Source organism: Molothrus aeneus, chromosome 5 (assembly GCF_037042795.1).
Source record: "Molothrus aeneus isolate 106 chromosome 5, BPBGC_Maene_1.0, whole genome shotgun sequence".
Lineage (NCBI taxonomy): Eukaryota > Metazoa > Chordata > Aves > Passeriformes > Icteridae > Molothrus > Molothrus aeneus.
Genome location: NC_089650.1, coordinates 256,501 through 269,760, shown reverse-complemented (window position 1 = coordinate 269,760; position 13,260 = coordinate 256,501). Strand labels below are relative to the sequence as shown.

The 13,260-nt window shown below is 41.4% G+C and overlaps 1 protein-coding gene across 1 annotated transcript in view; it reads left to right on the top strand.

The window, feature by feature from the left end:
* ST8SIA1 (ST8 alpha-N-acetyl-neuraminide alpha-2,8-sialyltransferase 1) overlaps nucleotides 1-13,260 on the top strand; it is a 100,742-nt gene that overhangs the window by 58,700 nt on the left and 28,782 nt on the right. Inside the window, exons 3-4 of the mRNA XM_066550839.1 lie at nucleotides 342-451; nucleotides 4,378-4,470. Of these exons, the coding sequence (XP_066406936.1) occupies nucleotides 342-451; nucleotides 4,378-4,470 (203 nt within the window). The remainder of the gene's footprint in view (nucleotides 1-341; nucleotides 452-4,377; nucleotides 4,471-13,260) is intronic.

Sequence of the window (13,260 nt, the reverse complement as noted above, 5' to 3'; positions counted from 1 at the left end):
TGTTTTCCTGGTTGTCTTGTTTCCCCTGTGTCCTTGCAGCTTGCCTGGAAGGTTTGTGAGCTGCCTGATTTTGGCCAGCTCTGCCTCAGGACCAGGCAGTTTTGGTTTTGCAGAAAATAATCTTCTGTATCACGTTTGTTGCATCCTGGTTTGGGGAGTGGGGACCAGACTGGTTCTACATGTACTTACCAGATCATTTCTGTGCTTTTTCTTCCCTTCACTCCTAATTCTCCCTTTTTCTTTGTCACGTTGAGCCCTAACACCTCCCTGGGCTCTCCAGGTGTGGCTGCTACAAAGATGTTTTTCTCCTGTGTAAAACTGGTCTTGTTTTGTGTTGCTAGGCTACTCCCTTCCAGCTGCCACTGAAGAAGTGCTCCGTGGTGGGGAACGGCGGGATCCTGAAGAAGAGCGGCTGCGGCAAACAAATAGATCAAGCAGACTTTGTCATGCGGTAAGACAGACACCTCCGTGGCACATTATCCCCCTTCCACTGCTCAGCCTCAGCCTTGCCAGAGCTGTGCCCTTGGCACTAACCCCTGGTCATTGCCTTGGTGCCCTGCCTTTGCAGGATGCTTCACACAAGCAATTTGGGTCAAAGTGTGAGGAGAGGCAAAAAAGGAGTTTGGGCTTGGTTCTGCAGGGGGATGTGGGGTGAGGGGACAGGGTGCTGCTCAGTGACGTTGTGAGGGCTTGTGCAGGGTCTCAGGGAGGTGCTGAGGAGCTGCTCTGCTCATCATTTATGCACTGGTGGCCAGGCTGCTTCATCCTGCTCTGTGCTCTGAAACTAAATGCCATCTGTGCAACCCATGGAACTCAGAATGAGTAGGGGCTGGTTTAGGGGGCAGGGCTTGAGCTGCTGCAAGCCAAAATCTTCCTTTGTTTTCCTTCCCTCAAGACTGAACTGTGGCTGTCTGAGGAAAGGCCAAAGTTCTTCCCTTGAGGTTTTTGTGATTCTTCACATTTCCTTTCCCTCCAGCCTTCCTCAATTTACAAGAATCTGTCAGGAGGGATGTTGAACCAGCTACTGCTTTCGTGATTAAATTTGGCACTTTCTAGGTCTGTGATCCTTAAGGAAGAAAGACAGAAATTAGTTCCTCCCTGATAAACATGAACAAGAGAAATGTCGTGGGGGAGGAACTGGAGGAATGCTCCAAAAGAGATGAGAACTGGAGTTTCTTTGGGTTTCTGATGGATGCATAATGAGCATCCACTAGAGCAAGTCTCCTTATTGCATCCTGATGGCTTATTATAAAACTATACAAATTTGCTCTAAACCATTCCTGTAATTTCTGGTTTGCAAAGACCAAAAATGCCTTCATTATTAAATGCCTGTTAATGCAAAGAAACAGAACAAATTCAAGGCAAACATACACTTGGAGCACTTAGGGAAGAGAAGATGTAAAGCACAGGGGGGAGCAGCACTCTGAGTGCCATTACTGCAGAACTCCTGAGGTGTTCCATGGACTAAATACCAGAGGCTGCAGTGTGTATGCAGGTTCTTGCATTCTGTGTTTTCTAGAAATTAAAATGCTATAGGAGCAACCAGTTACAGAAACAACAGAAGTTTTTTTTAAAAAAAAAGCCAAAAAAACAGCAGCTATTTTAGCTTGATCATAAAACCCTCCTCTGCAGGGAGGGTAAAGCAACCATTATATGCTTTGATTTAGAAATAAGTGATGGGGAGAATCCTGCTAGAATCCCATTTGCTGCCTGCAGGCTCTGCTGTATGAGTGATATGAAATCATTTTTATGGAAAATTTACTTGATCTTTTCTAAATCTCATTTCTATAATCTGAGAACTGAGAGAGAAAGAGCACAATAGTGACTTCCATAACACTTCTTATTTTTTTAAAAGAAATTTGTGCAATGTCTTCAAAGCGTTTCTGCAGTGTGAAATGTCCTGCCAGGTTTTGCCCTTGTTTGTTAATTCATTTCATGTGAATTTTTATTTCACTTATGTATATTTCCATAAGCTTTTTCCTGTGAGAGAAGATGGCTGCAGTCATATGTTGTAATTGCTAAGGTTATTTAATGAGTTTAGACTCATCTGGTCGCTGAGCACCTTCTACCAACACAGTTGTTCCAACACAGGGATGAAAAGAGCAGCAGTTTTCAGCCCCTGAGGCATAGCAAGCTGCCTATGCAATGAGAGAGGTGCATGTGCTCTCCATGTTTAGGTATTGTGGTTGTAATGGGCTCTTCTTCTGATTTTCAAGTTTCTATTTCTTATTTCTAAGAAAAAAACAGTTTTCCCCCACTCCCTACCTGCTAATGCTTATTTTAAGAGAAAAGTGTTGGTTAGTAGTCCTAAGCCATGTCTTTAACTCTATTTTTCATGTACTTACTTCTCAGTAAGTTTATTTCTCTTACTGTTATATCTGGTTACTTCTCAGTACCAGATATAACAGTAAGAGAAATAAAAATAAAATTTCTTAGTATGAGTTTTGTGCTTCAGTGTGTTCCTCACCTGCAGAACACTCAGCACTCTGCTGACCAACCCAAGAAAATAATTGGGAAGGTCAGGTAACAGATTTCCTGCAGTTTCCTGTGGATACTCAGCCCATTGCCTAATGTTTCCTGCACTGTAAGGGGGGAATCAGACTTACAGATGAAGTGTTGGAATAACACATCTGTGACTGGCTTATGAATGAATTGTCATGATCTAGATGCTGAGATGATAAAAGCTGGGGTGAGCTCTTAGTCCTTCATAGTGCTTTTAAATCAACTCGAACCAAAAATGGTTTTTAAAAGCGTGCCCTATGAACTTGTGTTTATTCAAAGCGAGGAGCATTAAATTGTGATCTGCCAGAGGTATTGTGCCGCCTCTCTACGCTAGGCAAATCAGCTATAAATCTTCCTTCACAAATATTTGTTTGACTTTTATTTTACTTTTTCTTGCTAAGATTTTATAATTTATGTTTGAGAATTAAAATTTCCCTAAGCTTCTGGCCTTTCCCTTTCCCATTCCCCTTCTCATCAATGACTGCGGTTTCTGAAACCTCTTATTTTGATTACTTTTTCTGTCTTCTTTTGAATTTCTCTACCTTCTCTTATTTTGTGGTACAGTGAACTAGAAGCTGTTTCCTGGCTGAAATCTCAATACATTGTGCACATCTTAACAAGTTGTATATATTTTCATGACTGTAACAAGTCTTACAGTCATGAAAATGAGAAAATGTTCCTGGAAATTCTGTGTTTCTCGGTGAATGTGATTTAATTCATTATGTTTCACGTAGTTAGGACATGGCTGTCCCTTTCCTTGACATTGCTTGATGATGAGAATTGAAGGGTTTGAGAGCTGGTATTTACATGCAGATAGAGGCTGATAGAACACCACTGTGGTTTTGGTTGGGGTTGTTTTGTTGTTGGTTGCCTGGTTTGGGGTTGGTTTGTTGGGTTTCTTCTGACTTAACAAAAACTGCAGAGAAAACCCCAACAACACTTAAAACACCTAAAAGCGTTTCTCTGAAAAAAAAATCCAAATTCTGCTTGTCTTTGAGAATCATGATTTCATTTTTGCCTTTTAAGCATTCCAAATACTCTTTATGCCTTTGTTTTAAAGGAGAAATCTGAAATTAACAATGTTTGGAAACCAGTTTTTAGTGCAATTTTTATGTATTGAGTAGATTTCTCCTGACTAATTTTTGGGGCAGTGCACAAGCTTGGATACTGTTTGAATGTATCTTCATTTTTATCTCCTGCACCTTCCTCCTTCTCCTAGGTCTTTACAAAGGAGATTTTAGGACTGTTCACTGTGTGGATGTTTCCCTCTACTTCTGGTTTATTGAATCTTGATTCTCTGCTTCCCAAAGTAAATTTGCTCAATTGCTTTGGCTTTATTCCATCATCACCCTGCCCACCAGAACAAGATTGTGAGCAGAGCTGAGATACACGTGTCTAAAAAACCAGCTGATTTTTTAATTCTGTGTTTTCTCAGTAAATTCTATAAGATGATGGTACCCCAGAGTGCAATGTTAAAAGTGCCAGTTTTAGATAATGCCTGCAATACCACAGAGTGGTAATATCAATCTGAAGCCTGATACTGGTAAACAAGACAAAACAGTGTGAAAAACCAGAACTTTTAAGGAGTTGGGATTTTTAAAAAAAGTTCTTCTATAGGTAGTTACAGGCTCTTCCACAGCCTTTCAGCCTCTCAGAAATGTCAAGTGCGTGCATGTTTTCCTTAGCAGCTACACAGATTTCATCTCTGCAAAAGGTTTTATGTCTCTATTTCCTCACAATCTGGTACAAAAATGCTTCTAGGTGTGGTACAGTAGGGAGCAATTGTAGCTTGGTCCAGTAATTCATCATTTTTGCATTTTCTGAAGCCTATCAGTCCTGCATGTCATCTAAAATCTTGGCTGTCTTTGTGTGCAGGTGCAACCTTCCTCCTCTATCCAGTGAATACAGCAAGGACGTTGGATCCAAAACCCAACTGGTGACTGCAAACCCCAGTATAATTCAAAAAAGGTAGAGAGCAGATTTTTCCTTTTCTGGTTGCGGTAGGCAAAAAGAAAAATGCTTCATCAGTGTTATAGAAACTAGTGCATCAGAGTTGTGTTCCTAATAATGTGATCCTGGAGGGGGATCTGGGAAAGGTGCAGCAGGCAATGGTTTGGTGTCAGGTGAGATAATGAAAGCTGAACCCCTCAGATGCTTTCAGTGTCAGCAGGGAGCTAAGGCAGGGCTGTGGTGATGGGTGCCCCACACTGCTCTGCTGGCCAGGCCTGCTCCTGCTGCATCCCACAGTCCGTGAGATGCTGGTTTGGGTTGCTCTTGGTTCCAGCACAGATCACCTCTGAGTCTCACTGCCTTTGCATTATTTGTTTGATACCGACCTACAGAAGGGGTTAGGATGGAACTGCTTGGCAGGGTGTGATCATACAAGCTTTGCTTTCTTAGGAAACTGGGACAAATTTGTGTTGTTTATTAGAGTTGGTTGAAATTTTCCAAATGTCAAGCGCTGATGAGAGTGGGGAAGAGCGAGTGGGAAAAAAATGTCAGTGCTATCTCTCTGATTTTGTCTTCCTGAATTTTAATTGCCATGTTCTTTGTTTATCCTCTGGAATGAGGTAGGTTGTTCTCAGGCAGAACAAGATCTGGTAGTAACCTGCCATGTTCACTGAAAGACACAAGAGAGAAAATATGAGCCAAGGATGAGCAGGAAATGATTAAGCACAAAGAAATGTATAATGTGAGTACTGGCAGGTGAAGGATTGTGAAAGGAAGCAAAGCAGGGCAATTAAATGCATGGTAGAAAGCCAGGTGTTTTAAAAAGAAAGGCACTGGCTTGGAAATGGATGTTTGATGGTATTTGAATGTAATATTTTTCCTCTCTTTCAGGCATTGGAAGGGTCTGTAGTTGAGTGTGTGGAAGAGATGACAGTCTTTGACAGAGTAGAATACAGAAGACAAGCAAGAGGGAAATGGAGTAATAATAATAACAATGAGCTTCAAGAGCTGATTGCAGGCAGAGAGTGCTTGAGTAGGGGAAGGCACAGAAATGCTTGTGGGATGAGATCAAAACACCACGCAGAACTGGCAGGGGATGGCACCAGCTGCCAGGCAAAACCAGGGAGTTACCCAGGGCAGTGGAGCTGAAGACAGGGAATCTGAAAGTGCTGGGGTATGTAGATGGCTAAGTGATTGCAGAAGTGGAATGAAACGGCCAGAACATCCCATCAAGGAAAGATCAGTTGGGCCATGGCATTTGGGATGAAATGAAGAGGAGCAGGGTGAAACACAGCCTTTCAGAGGGCTTTGCAGTTTGCAGGACAGGATTATTTAACTCAGGTGTGTTGGTTTGACACCCTCCCCTCTAGCTAGGTCTGGAGTAGGAAGCTGACTGTAGTTACTATTTTTGAACAGAAAAGGGAAAGAGTGTTAGTGATGCTTGGAGGAGACTGTGGAGCCACACTGGAGAGACCATGGAGTGCTCCAGCAAGAGGGAAGGATGGAATGAGGAGAGGGTTGAGGAAGCAGATGGAGAGAGAGAGATGCTGCTTTGTGAGGGGTGGATAGCTCAAGGAGGAGTGGAGGGGGGTGGGAAATGGGAAAAAAGAGAGCAAGGAAACAAGATTGTGATTAATGTCAGTTTTCAAAGTGAGTGGACAGTTACTGTGATGCAAGACCTTGGATGAGAGAGCATTGTGGAATGTATGTGCATGTGCATTGATTAGGGGGAGATACACACCCAGTAACTGAGAATAACACAGGGTACAAGTTCAGAGCACTGAAAATTGGCAGAAGCCTCCTTTGAGGCTTTGCTTCCTCTGCCTGGTCAGGAAGAAACATTTTAATTTTTTTTAAATAATTGACTCATGTTTTCTGTGTGCTGCCCAAAGTAATTATTTTATCTCCTGTGTGTTAAGTTAGAGTGGGGAAAGAAAGGTTATATCTTGAAAGTTAAAATGAAAAAAAAAAAACTACAACTCTGTCATCACTCCTATGGAAAGAAGCTTTTTTAGGAGTTAAGGTTACTTATACTTTTGATGAAATTCAAAGACATTCATATTTGTGACTGATGAATCTGTTTCTAAGCTGAGTGTTATCTAGTGTCACATAAGGGGATTATTCATTGCCATTCTTCCCCTCTCCTCTTGTCCTTACTTGAAGTATGTTGATATTGATGAGGCCTGACATCTCCATTATCTCTCAAGTGTCTTATGGCAGGTTTAGTGAATTGGTCCTGCAGCACCATTCATGGCTTCTAAAGGATTTACCCTTACCAGATAATTTATGGTGATGATGTTGAGCAGGGCAAAGTTTTCATACCAGGGATGTGGAAGCAATTTTCTGTGAGGTTCTAAAACCAGAATTAGTGCCTTTAAAAAATAATTGTTGGCAGCAGTTATTGCAGAGATGGCACCATTTTCCTATTGATTTAGCACCTTAGGATGGAAGAGTCACAATTTTAATTTAGGAGTACCTAACTTTAAAATAAAATAACTTCTAAACATAGCTTTTTAAAACGCAGAGATGAAGTTCCTTGTCTGTTTTCAGCAGGAAATGAGACCCTGCAGGTGTTGTAGGCACAGAGTGTGTGGTGATTGGGGTGGGGCTGTGCCCAGTCATCCCTGACTGGCTCCAGCTGTGCAGCACAGGTGAGCAGCATTGACAGGAACGAGCCATGGAGGGCACAGGGCACACAGGGGCACTGCAGCAGCAGCAGCTGCAGGGCACAAGAGGCTGGGCTGAGGGACAGAACAGAGCTGCTGCTTGGGGCCTTTGGGGTGTTGGTTGTGGCTCCACCGTCCTTCTGAAAGGTAGTACAGTTTCCACTTGTGAAATATTCTGCTCTATTCTCATTTGGGTTTGAATGTCCTACCCTAACTTCAATTACTGTAATACAGGAGAACTGACAACAGATGTACTGTGGCAGAAATTTTCCAGTGTAAGAGGATGCGTGTTCACTGTCCCAGTTTCTTTTTTTGTCTAAAACTTTTCAGTTTTCAGATGTCTCTCTTCAGTTAATACTGGAACTCACAGTCCTTCCCTCCTGTGTGAAACACCTTTTCCCACTTTGCATTCAAAGCATAACTTTTCTGTCAAAGCCTGTGTTAGGGTTGCAGTTGGGATTGAAATGTTGCATAAAGGTGCTCCTGGGGCCAAGGTGACCTCTCCCACCCTCTAGCCCTGAGTGTTGCTGTGGGACTGCAATCCCACATCTTTGATGTTTCCAGTTCATTCCCCCACCATCCTACTCAGCTTGGCTCCATCTTTGTAGGCAGAGGATTATTTTGTATTTTGTATATTATTTTCTTTCCAAGTCTAGCTGCTCTAAGTCCCTCCTAAGAAAGAGGCAGTGCAGTAGCAGTAGCTGTGATGCGCCTACAGCCATTCTTAAGACTCTGGGAAAATCACCAAGGTTATGTCACTTACAGAGGTTGTTTCCATATTCTGAACCCTTGTCTACACCTGTGGAGAGGGATGAGTCAGTGAACATAAAATGTTCAAGAGGCGGTGCTGATTTTTGATCAATGGCATAAGAATTTTAACTAGGAAACACAAAGAGTTCGAGGATGTGGATTGTTATCTGTTTCTAAAGTCACTGGATCTGGGCTGTTTAGGAGAAGCCAATTTTATGAATTTATCTTCAGCAGCTCTTGCAAATGTCATACAATAATAATTTCTCTGAGCTCCTAATTAAATCTGCAGTCAGATGCTGTTTGCAGCAGTGTTCCTTTCTAGTGCCATGTCTGCTTGTCTGCCTAACCTATGCACACTTATATCATCAATAACAGGGATATAGTACTCCAAACAGATGTTTCCCAGCATTCAGAGAGTTTCAGACCAGCTGATGATTTTTAGGGAATATTTTATGCACGAGCTGTGTGTCCATGGCCTGTGTGGAAGTTTGGACTTCCACCACTGAATGGGAGTGTTTTCCTTTCAGTAAATTAATTCACCTTTTTGATCTCTGTGATATTTGACAAGTTTTTGCTGCATCCAGTGTCTTGCACTAAACCATGGTGAAGGAATGAGACTAAAGACTAACAAATGCAATGATTCTGCCTCTCAGCTTGGAAATGCCAGTTAAATATCACTGCTGTTTATTAGGTTCCCATGGATTTTGAGTGGGTTTAAATTTGCTTTCCAGTGTCCCCTGCATTTTATAGGCAGCTAATAATCTTTCCTGGATTCAGTCCTGAAGACATCTCTGAATCCAACTGACTTAGACTATTAGGAATAAAAATCTGGAATTGAAGCAATAATTTACTTTGATAAAAGCTTCCTTCATCTTTGATCAAACAAATGTACAGTACTATGCCTGTTGCTTACACTCATGAAAATGTTTCATGAAAGTTCCTCTTCAGTGTGTCTCCATGTAAAAATGACATATTCTGTTCCTAGGTAGTTACATTATTTTTTGGTAATTGCAAAAGAAAGGTAGAAACCACCCATAAAATATGTTCTTGAAGGAAAACCCTTTGTGCTTATCTTGTCCTTTCTATACAAGTCAAGTGATGGGAAGATATTTCCCTGTCAAGTCAATTAGTCACCAGATTTTAAACACTTCATAGAGAGGTCCTTTTTTCATTCCTGGTATTTAAATTTAGCTCAGATGGTTGAATTGATGAGAAGTCCAAAGTCATCTACAAGAGTCTCTGAACACCTGTGCCAACAGCAAGGGGATAATATTTTTGGGAAGTACTTCTTAGGAGGCAAGACTGTGATAAACTCTTCTGGACATGGAGGTTGCTTGAAGCCCTATTTGGTGGTAATCAGTTTTTTCCCTCCTCTAATACAAAGTTTCTTTAAAAATCTTTACATTTATAAATTTTGCCTTATTTTCTCTTCGTGTGGAACATCTATTTTTGTCCTTGTTTGAACAGAAAAGGAAGCAAAGCTCTGGGGATGGAGGGGACTGGCTCAGTGCTACCACCAGGCCAAAGGCAAAGCCAGGAAAGAAAAATTCCAGAATTTCTGGTTTGTTTTTGTGTTTCTTAGCTGATGAGCAGAAATACCTGGAGTTGGAAAAAAGTCCTGCTGTGACTGGAACAGTTTGTTGCTATTACAGCCATGCTTTGACCCCACTGAAATCAGGGGCTTGTACTCTCTTAACCTCGAGAAAGAGCAGTGAGCAGGAAGGAGATCCAGGAGCCCTCAGCCTAAGGAAAGGACTGGTGGGTCTAGAGGTGTCTCAAAATGCACCTTTGGCTCCAAAGAGAAAGGTCAGGTGCTGTTGCAATGGGTTAGGGAAACGGCAACTTGGAGGAAAAGTTATTTAGTCTGGGAGAGGAAAGACTGCGGAGAAGAGGGAGAGTTTTCTGAGATACACTTAGGGATGGTACCTCATAGTGAAAGCGAGTGCCAGGTGTTAGGAAGAACCTCCCAGAGAACCCACAGAACTCTCCATCTTACAGTAATTTAAAGGGCAAATTGATGTGGAGATGAAATGGGAAATTATAAATGAGATCTCATGAAATCATGGTTTGATGCTTTTTCTTGAAAATAAATGTTTTATTAATAGTTGTAGTAAAGTAGAGATAGATGATACCAGGTTTAAAAGAAACCATTTGGATTTGTGATTGAAATAGCCTCAAATTTCAATTCTGCTGTGTATTTGTTGTAGGATTGGAGAGGAATAGGAGGCATTACTTTACACATGCATGTGGAAGTTTCTTGTCTGGGATTTTGATGATAATCATCGTTATCTCCATTGTGGATGACATTTTAATTGCAAAATCTTCGCCTTACCAAAATCACCAGTGCTTGCTCATCTGTGGGGATATTCATTAACACATTGACTCACACATTTTTATTTTCTTGGCAAGCTGTGGCAGGAAGACTGTTCCTTTTCATTCCTCCCCCCTCTCCCACCTCCTGGTGCCTTCTTCAGACCACTGTATCCAAGAGTCTGCCAGCAGTACCAAACAGAGACAGCCAGCTGTCTGATTTTCCATTATTAGCTCTGTGAAATGGGAAAGCTATATATGCCCCTGAGCAAATAATGCTTTTAATAGCATGAGGTTTTTTCATCCTTACATTCCTGCAGTAGGACTTGATATGGGAGCTTCTAAATACTACTACCAACATGTGGAATAGTTAATCAAGGGCCTTATATTTAAGTATGTAACTAGTATCTTCAAAGCCATTGGAATACTTTGGTGTCTTGTATGGACAACCCAGGTTTGTTCAGAGTAACTTCTCCAAAGATTAAGTGCCCAATCCATGTTTAGGTAACCAGTCTTTCTTTACAGTCTTTAATGTTAACCTAGATTTTTTTAGCATTATTGCATCTCTTGGATATTTTCAGATACTGATTGGAAAGCAAATGTACATTTTGTTTTCTTTTAAATGGAGATACAAGGCATCCTGCAATCTGAATGAGTGCAGATAATGAGAACACAGAAGATGGCCATTTCCCTGTAATCTGCCAGGTTGTGACATTCCCACTTTTTCTTTTGTTCCTGTCTCTAAATAATTCCCACAGTTTGCAGCATCTGCAGCCATGTGATTCCATAGACTTCCAAGAAAACCTGTAAATTCAGAGACAGCCACAGGAGTGTAGAAGTTATCCTTATGGATAGCAGGCCAAAAGCTTTAGGTTAAAGCACAGATGTCAGAGTCAGAAGGATTAATTAGAGTCTGGTTTTTCATTAAACAGCTGGGGATGGCTGAGAATGAGATAAGCACCTGAGAAGGCTGAATGAATTTTAAGTAGCACTTGGAATAGATGCTGAAGGAAAGGATGAATGGAGAGAGAAACCCTCATGTGGAGTCCTTTAGGGGAATAGACTGCAGCATAAATCACTGTGGTGCTTCACAGACTGCAGGGATTTTTAGGTAAACCAGAAGGCAGATGGATCTTGAGAAATGTTTTTTTAGGAGTTTATTTATAAACAGCCAGAGCAATATCAGAACCACTTAGGAAGAATTTTTGGGACTTTTTTCCACATGTTCTTAGGACATGGCATAAAAAGCAAAGTAGTGCCTTAGGAGAGGCTTAGATTAGATACTAGGAAAGATTTTTTTCGCTGAAAGGGTTTTAAAACATTGGAACAGATAGTCATGTTGAGTCACCATCCCTGAAAGTGTCAAAAAATGTATGGATATGGCACTTGAGGACATGGTTTTGTGGTGGTGGAAATGGTGGTGCTTGATGGCTGGATTTGATTATCTGAGAGGTCTTTTCAAACCTTAAGGATTCTGTGATTCTGTCAGAGGGTGGGGGAATCAAGGGCAGAAGAAATCAGTTGTTCTGACTTAGTTTGGTCCTCAGAAAGAGAGTGGAAATGGTTAAATATTGAAGAAATATCTCCAAAGGCCCTTCCCAGGAGGTAACAAAGAAGTTAAATGGCACCATCATGCAGGGACAGGTATTGTCAGGGATTAAAACCTATTTTCAAAGCCAGGGTGTGCAAGATATGAAAGCCAAATTTCCAAGTCTGTCTCAGAAACCTGAGCTGCTGGTCCTGATTGATTTATGTTCCATAGGAATCCTTGTTCTGACCATTCTAGAATGTGCTTTTAAACTTAGAGGCAGGCAAGTGGGAGAAGAAAGTGCTGAGCAGCTCTACCCACAGGCTCATTACTGCTCATTAAGAGGTCTCTGGAGGAAATGTTCTCATTTTATTGTCTGGATGTCTGTTTCACTTGCATGCAGGCTGGCAGAATGAACAATTAGGTCGCTGTGTAAATGCAGAATGGGTGGAATATTTATGGGAGCCAACGTTTCAAAATGGCACAACAGGGAGAAAAAGACAAACAAGTTTTGGAGGTTTTTTACCCAAAATCTTTGCTTTTCTCTTCTGAGTTAGTTGAATTTCTGAAGGTGGTCTCTGAGCAGCCAGGACAGAGAGTTGTGATTGCAGGGTGTTGCTCTCATGGTTTCCCTGGGGCTCAGGAGGAATTTTGGAGGCTCTTGAGATTATTTGTAAACAAGGAAGACTCTTATTTCAATTTCTGGTGAGCTTTACCTCCTGTCAGTTTTGTCACCCCTGTGAGACTGAAAGTTCTCAGTGCATTTACTTGCGTTCATTAAGGCCTGAATATCTGAGGAATAATCATAAAATAAGCTCAGGTTTCCATGGGTTTAAATTTGAAACATTAGAATACAAAGCTAGATCAGAGTGTGTAGACAGCTTGTAATGTTGAAGTGTGTTATTAACAGCTAATAAGAGATGGAGCTGTAAAGTGGGACTAGAAAATATCTCCAGTAGAGTAATTTTAACACTCTCCCTTGGGTGTGTGGAGATAGAGCTATAAGATTTGGCATTGCTGATTTTGGCAGCTGTCTGTGCACTTGGATCACTTGTGCCCTTCTCACTGAGGCAGGGTGGGTGCTACAACCAGACCATTAAGGCTCTGACTCTCTAAGTCAAATTGCACACTAAAATTAAGGGTCTATGTCATATGAGTTTTGAAGCAAAACACAAGGGATTTCTCAAGTGTCTTGAAATAAGAAATTTTAGCTACTTTAGGAGACTTTTGTACAGGAAATCTTACTATTGTTTTTAACTCCGTTTGTGCCAGCCCCTATAACTGGCTTGCCTAGGGGGTATGGATACTTTGTATTTAGAAGGAAAAAGAAATTCATTTTTCAGACTGGAATGTTCCACGGTGACTGTCCTACCTTTTTTTGCTTTTTCTACAAGGATAGCAAACAATGTGCAAAATGTCAGCCTGGTCTAGTGGAAGGATCCCTGCCCATTGCAGTGGGGCTGGAAACAGATGACCTTCAAGGTCCCTTCCAACCCAAACCATTCTATGATTCTCTAGAAATACGTGTATTACCACATTTCTAATTAATTTATT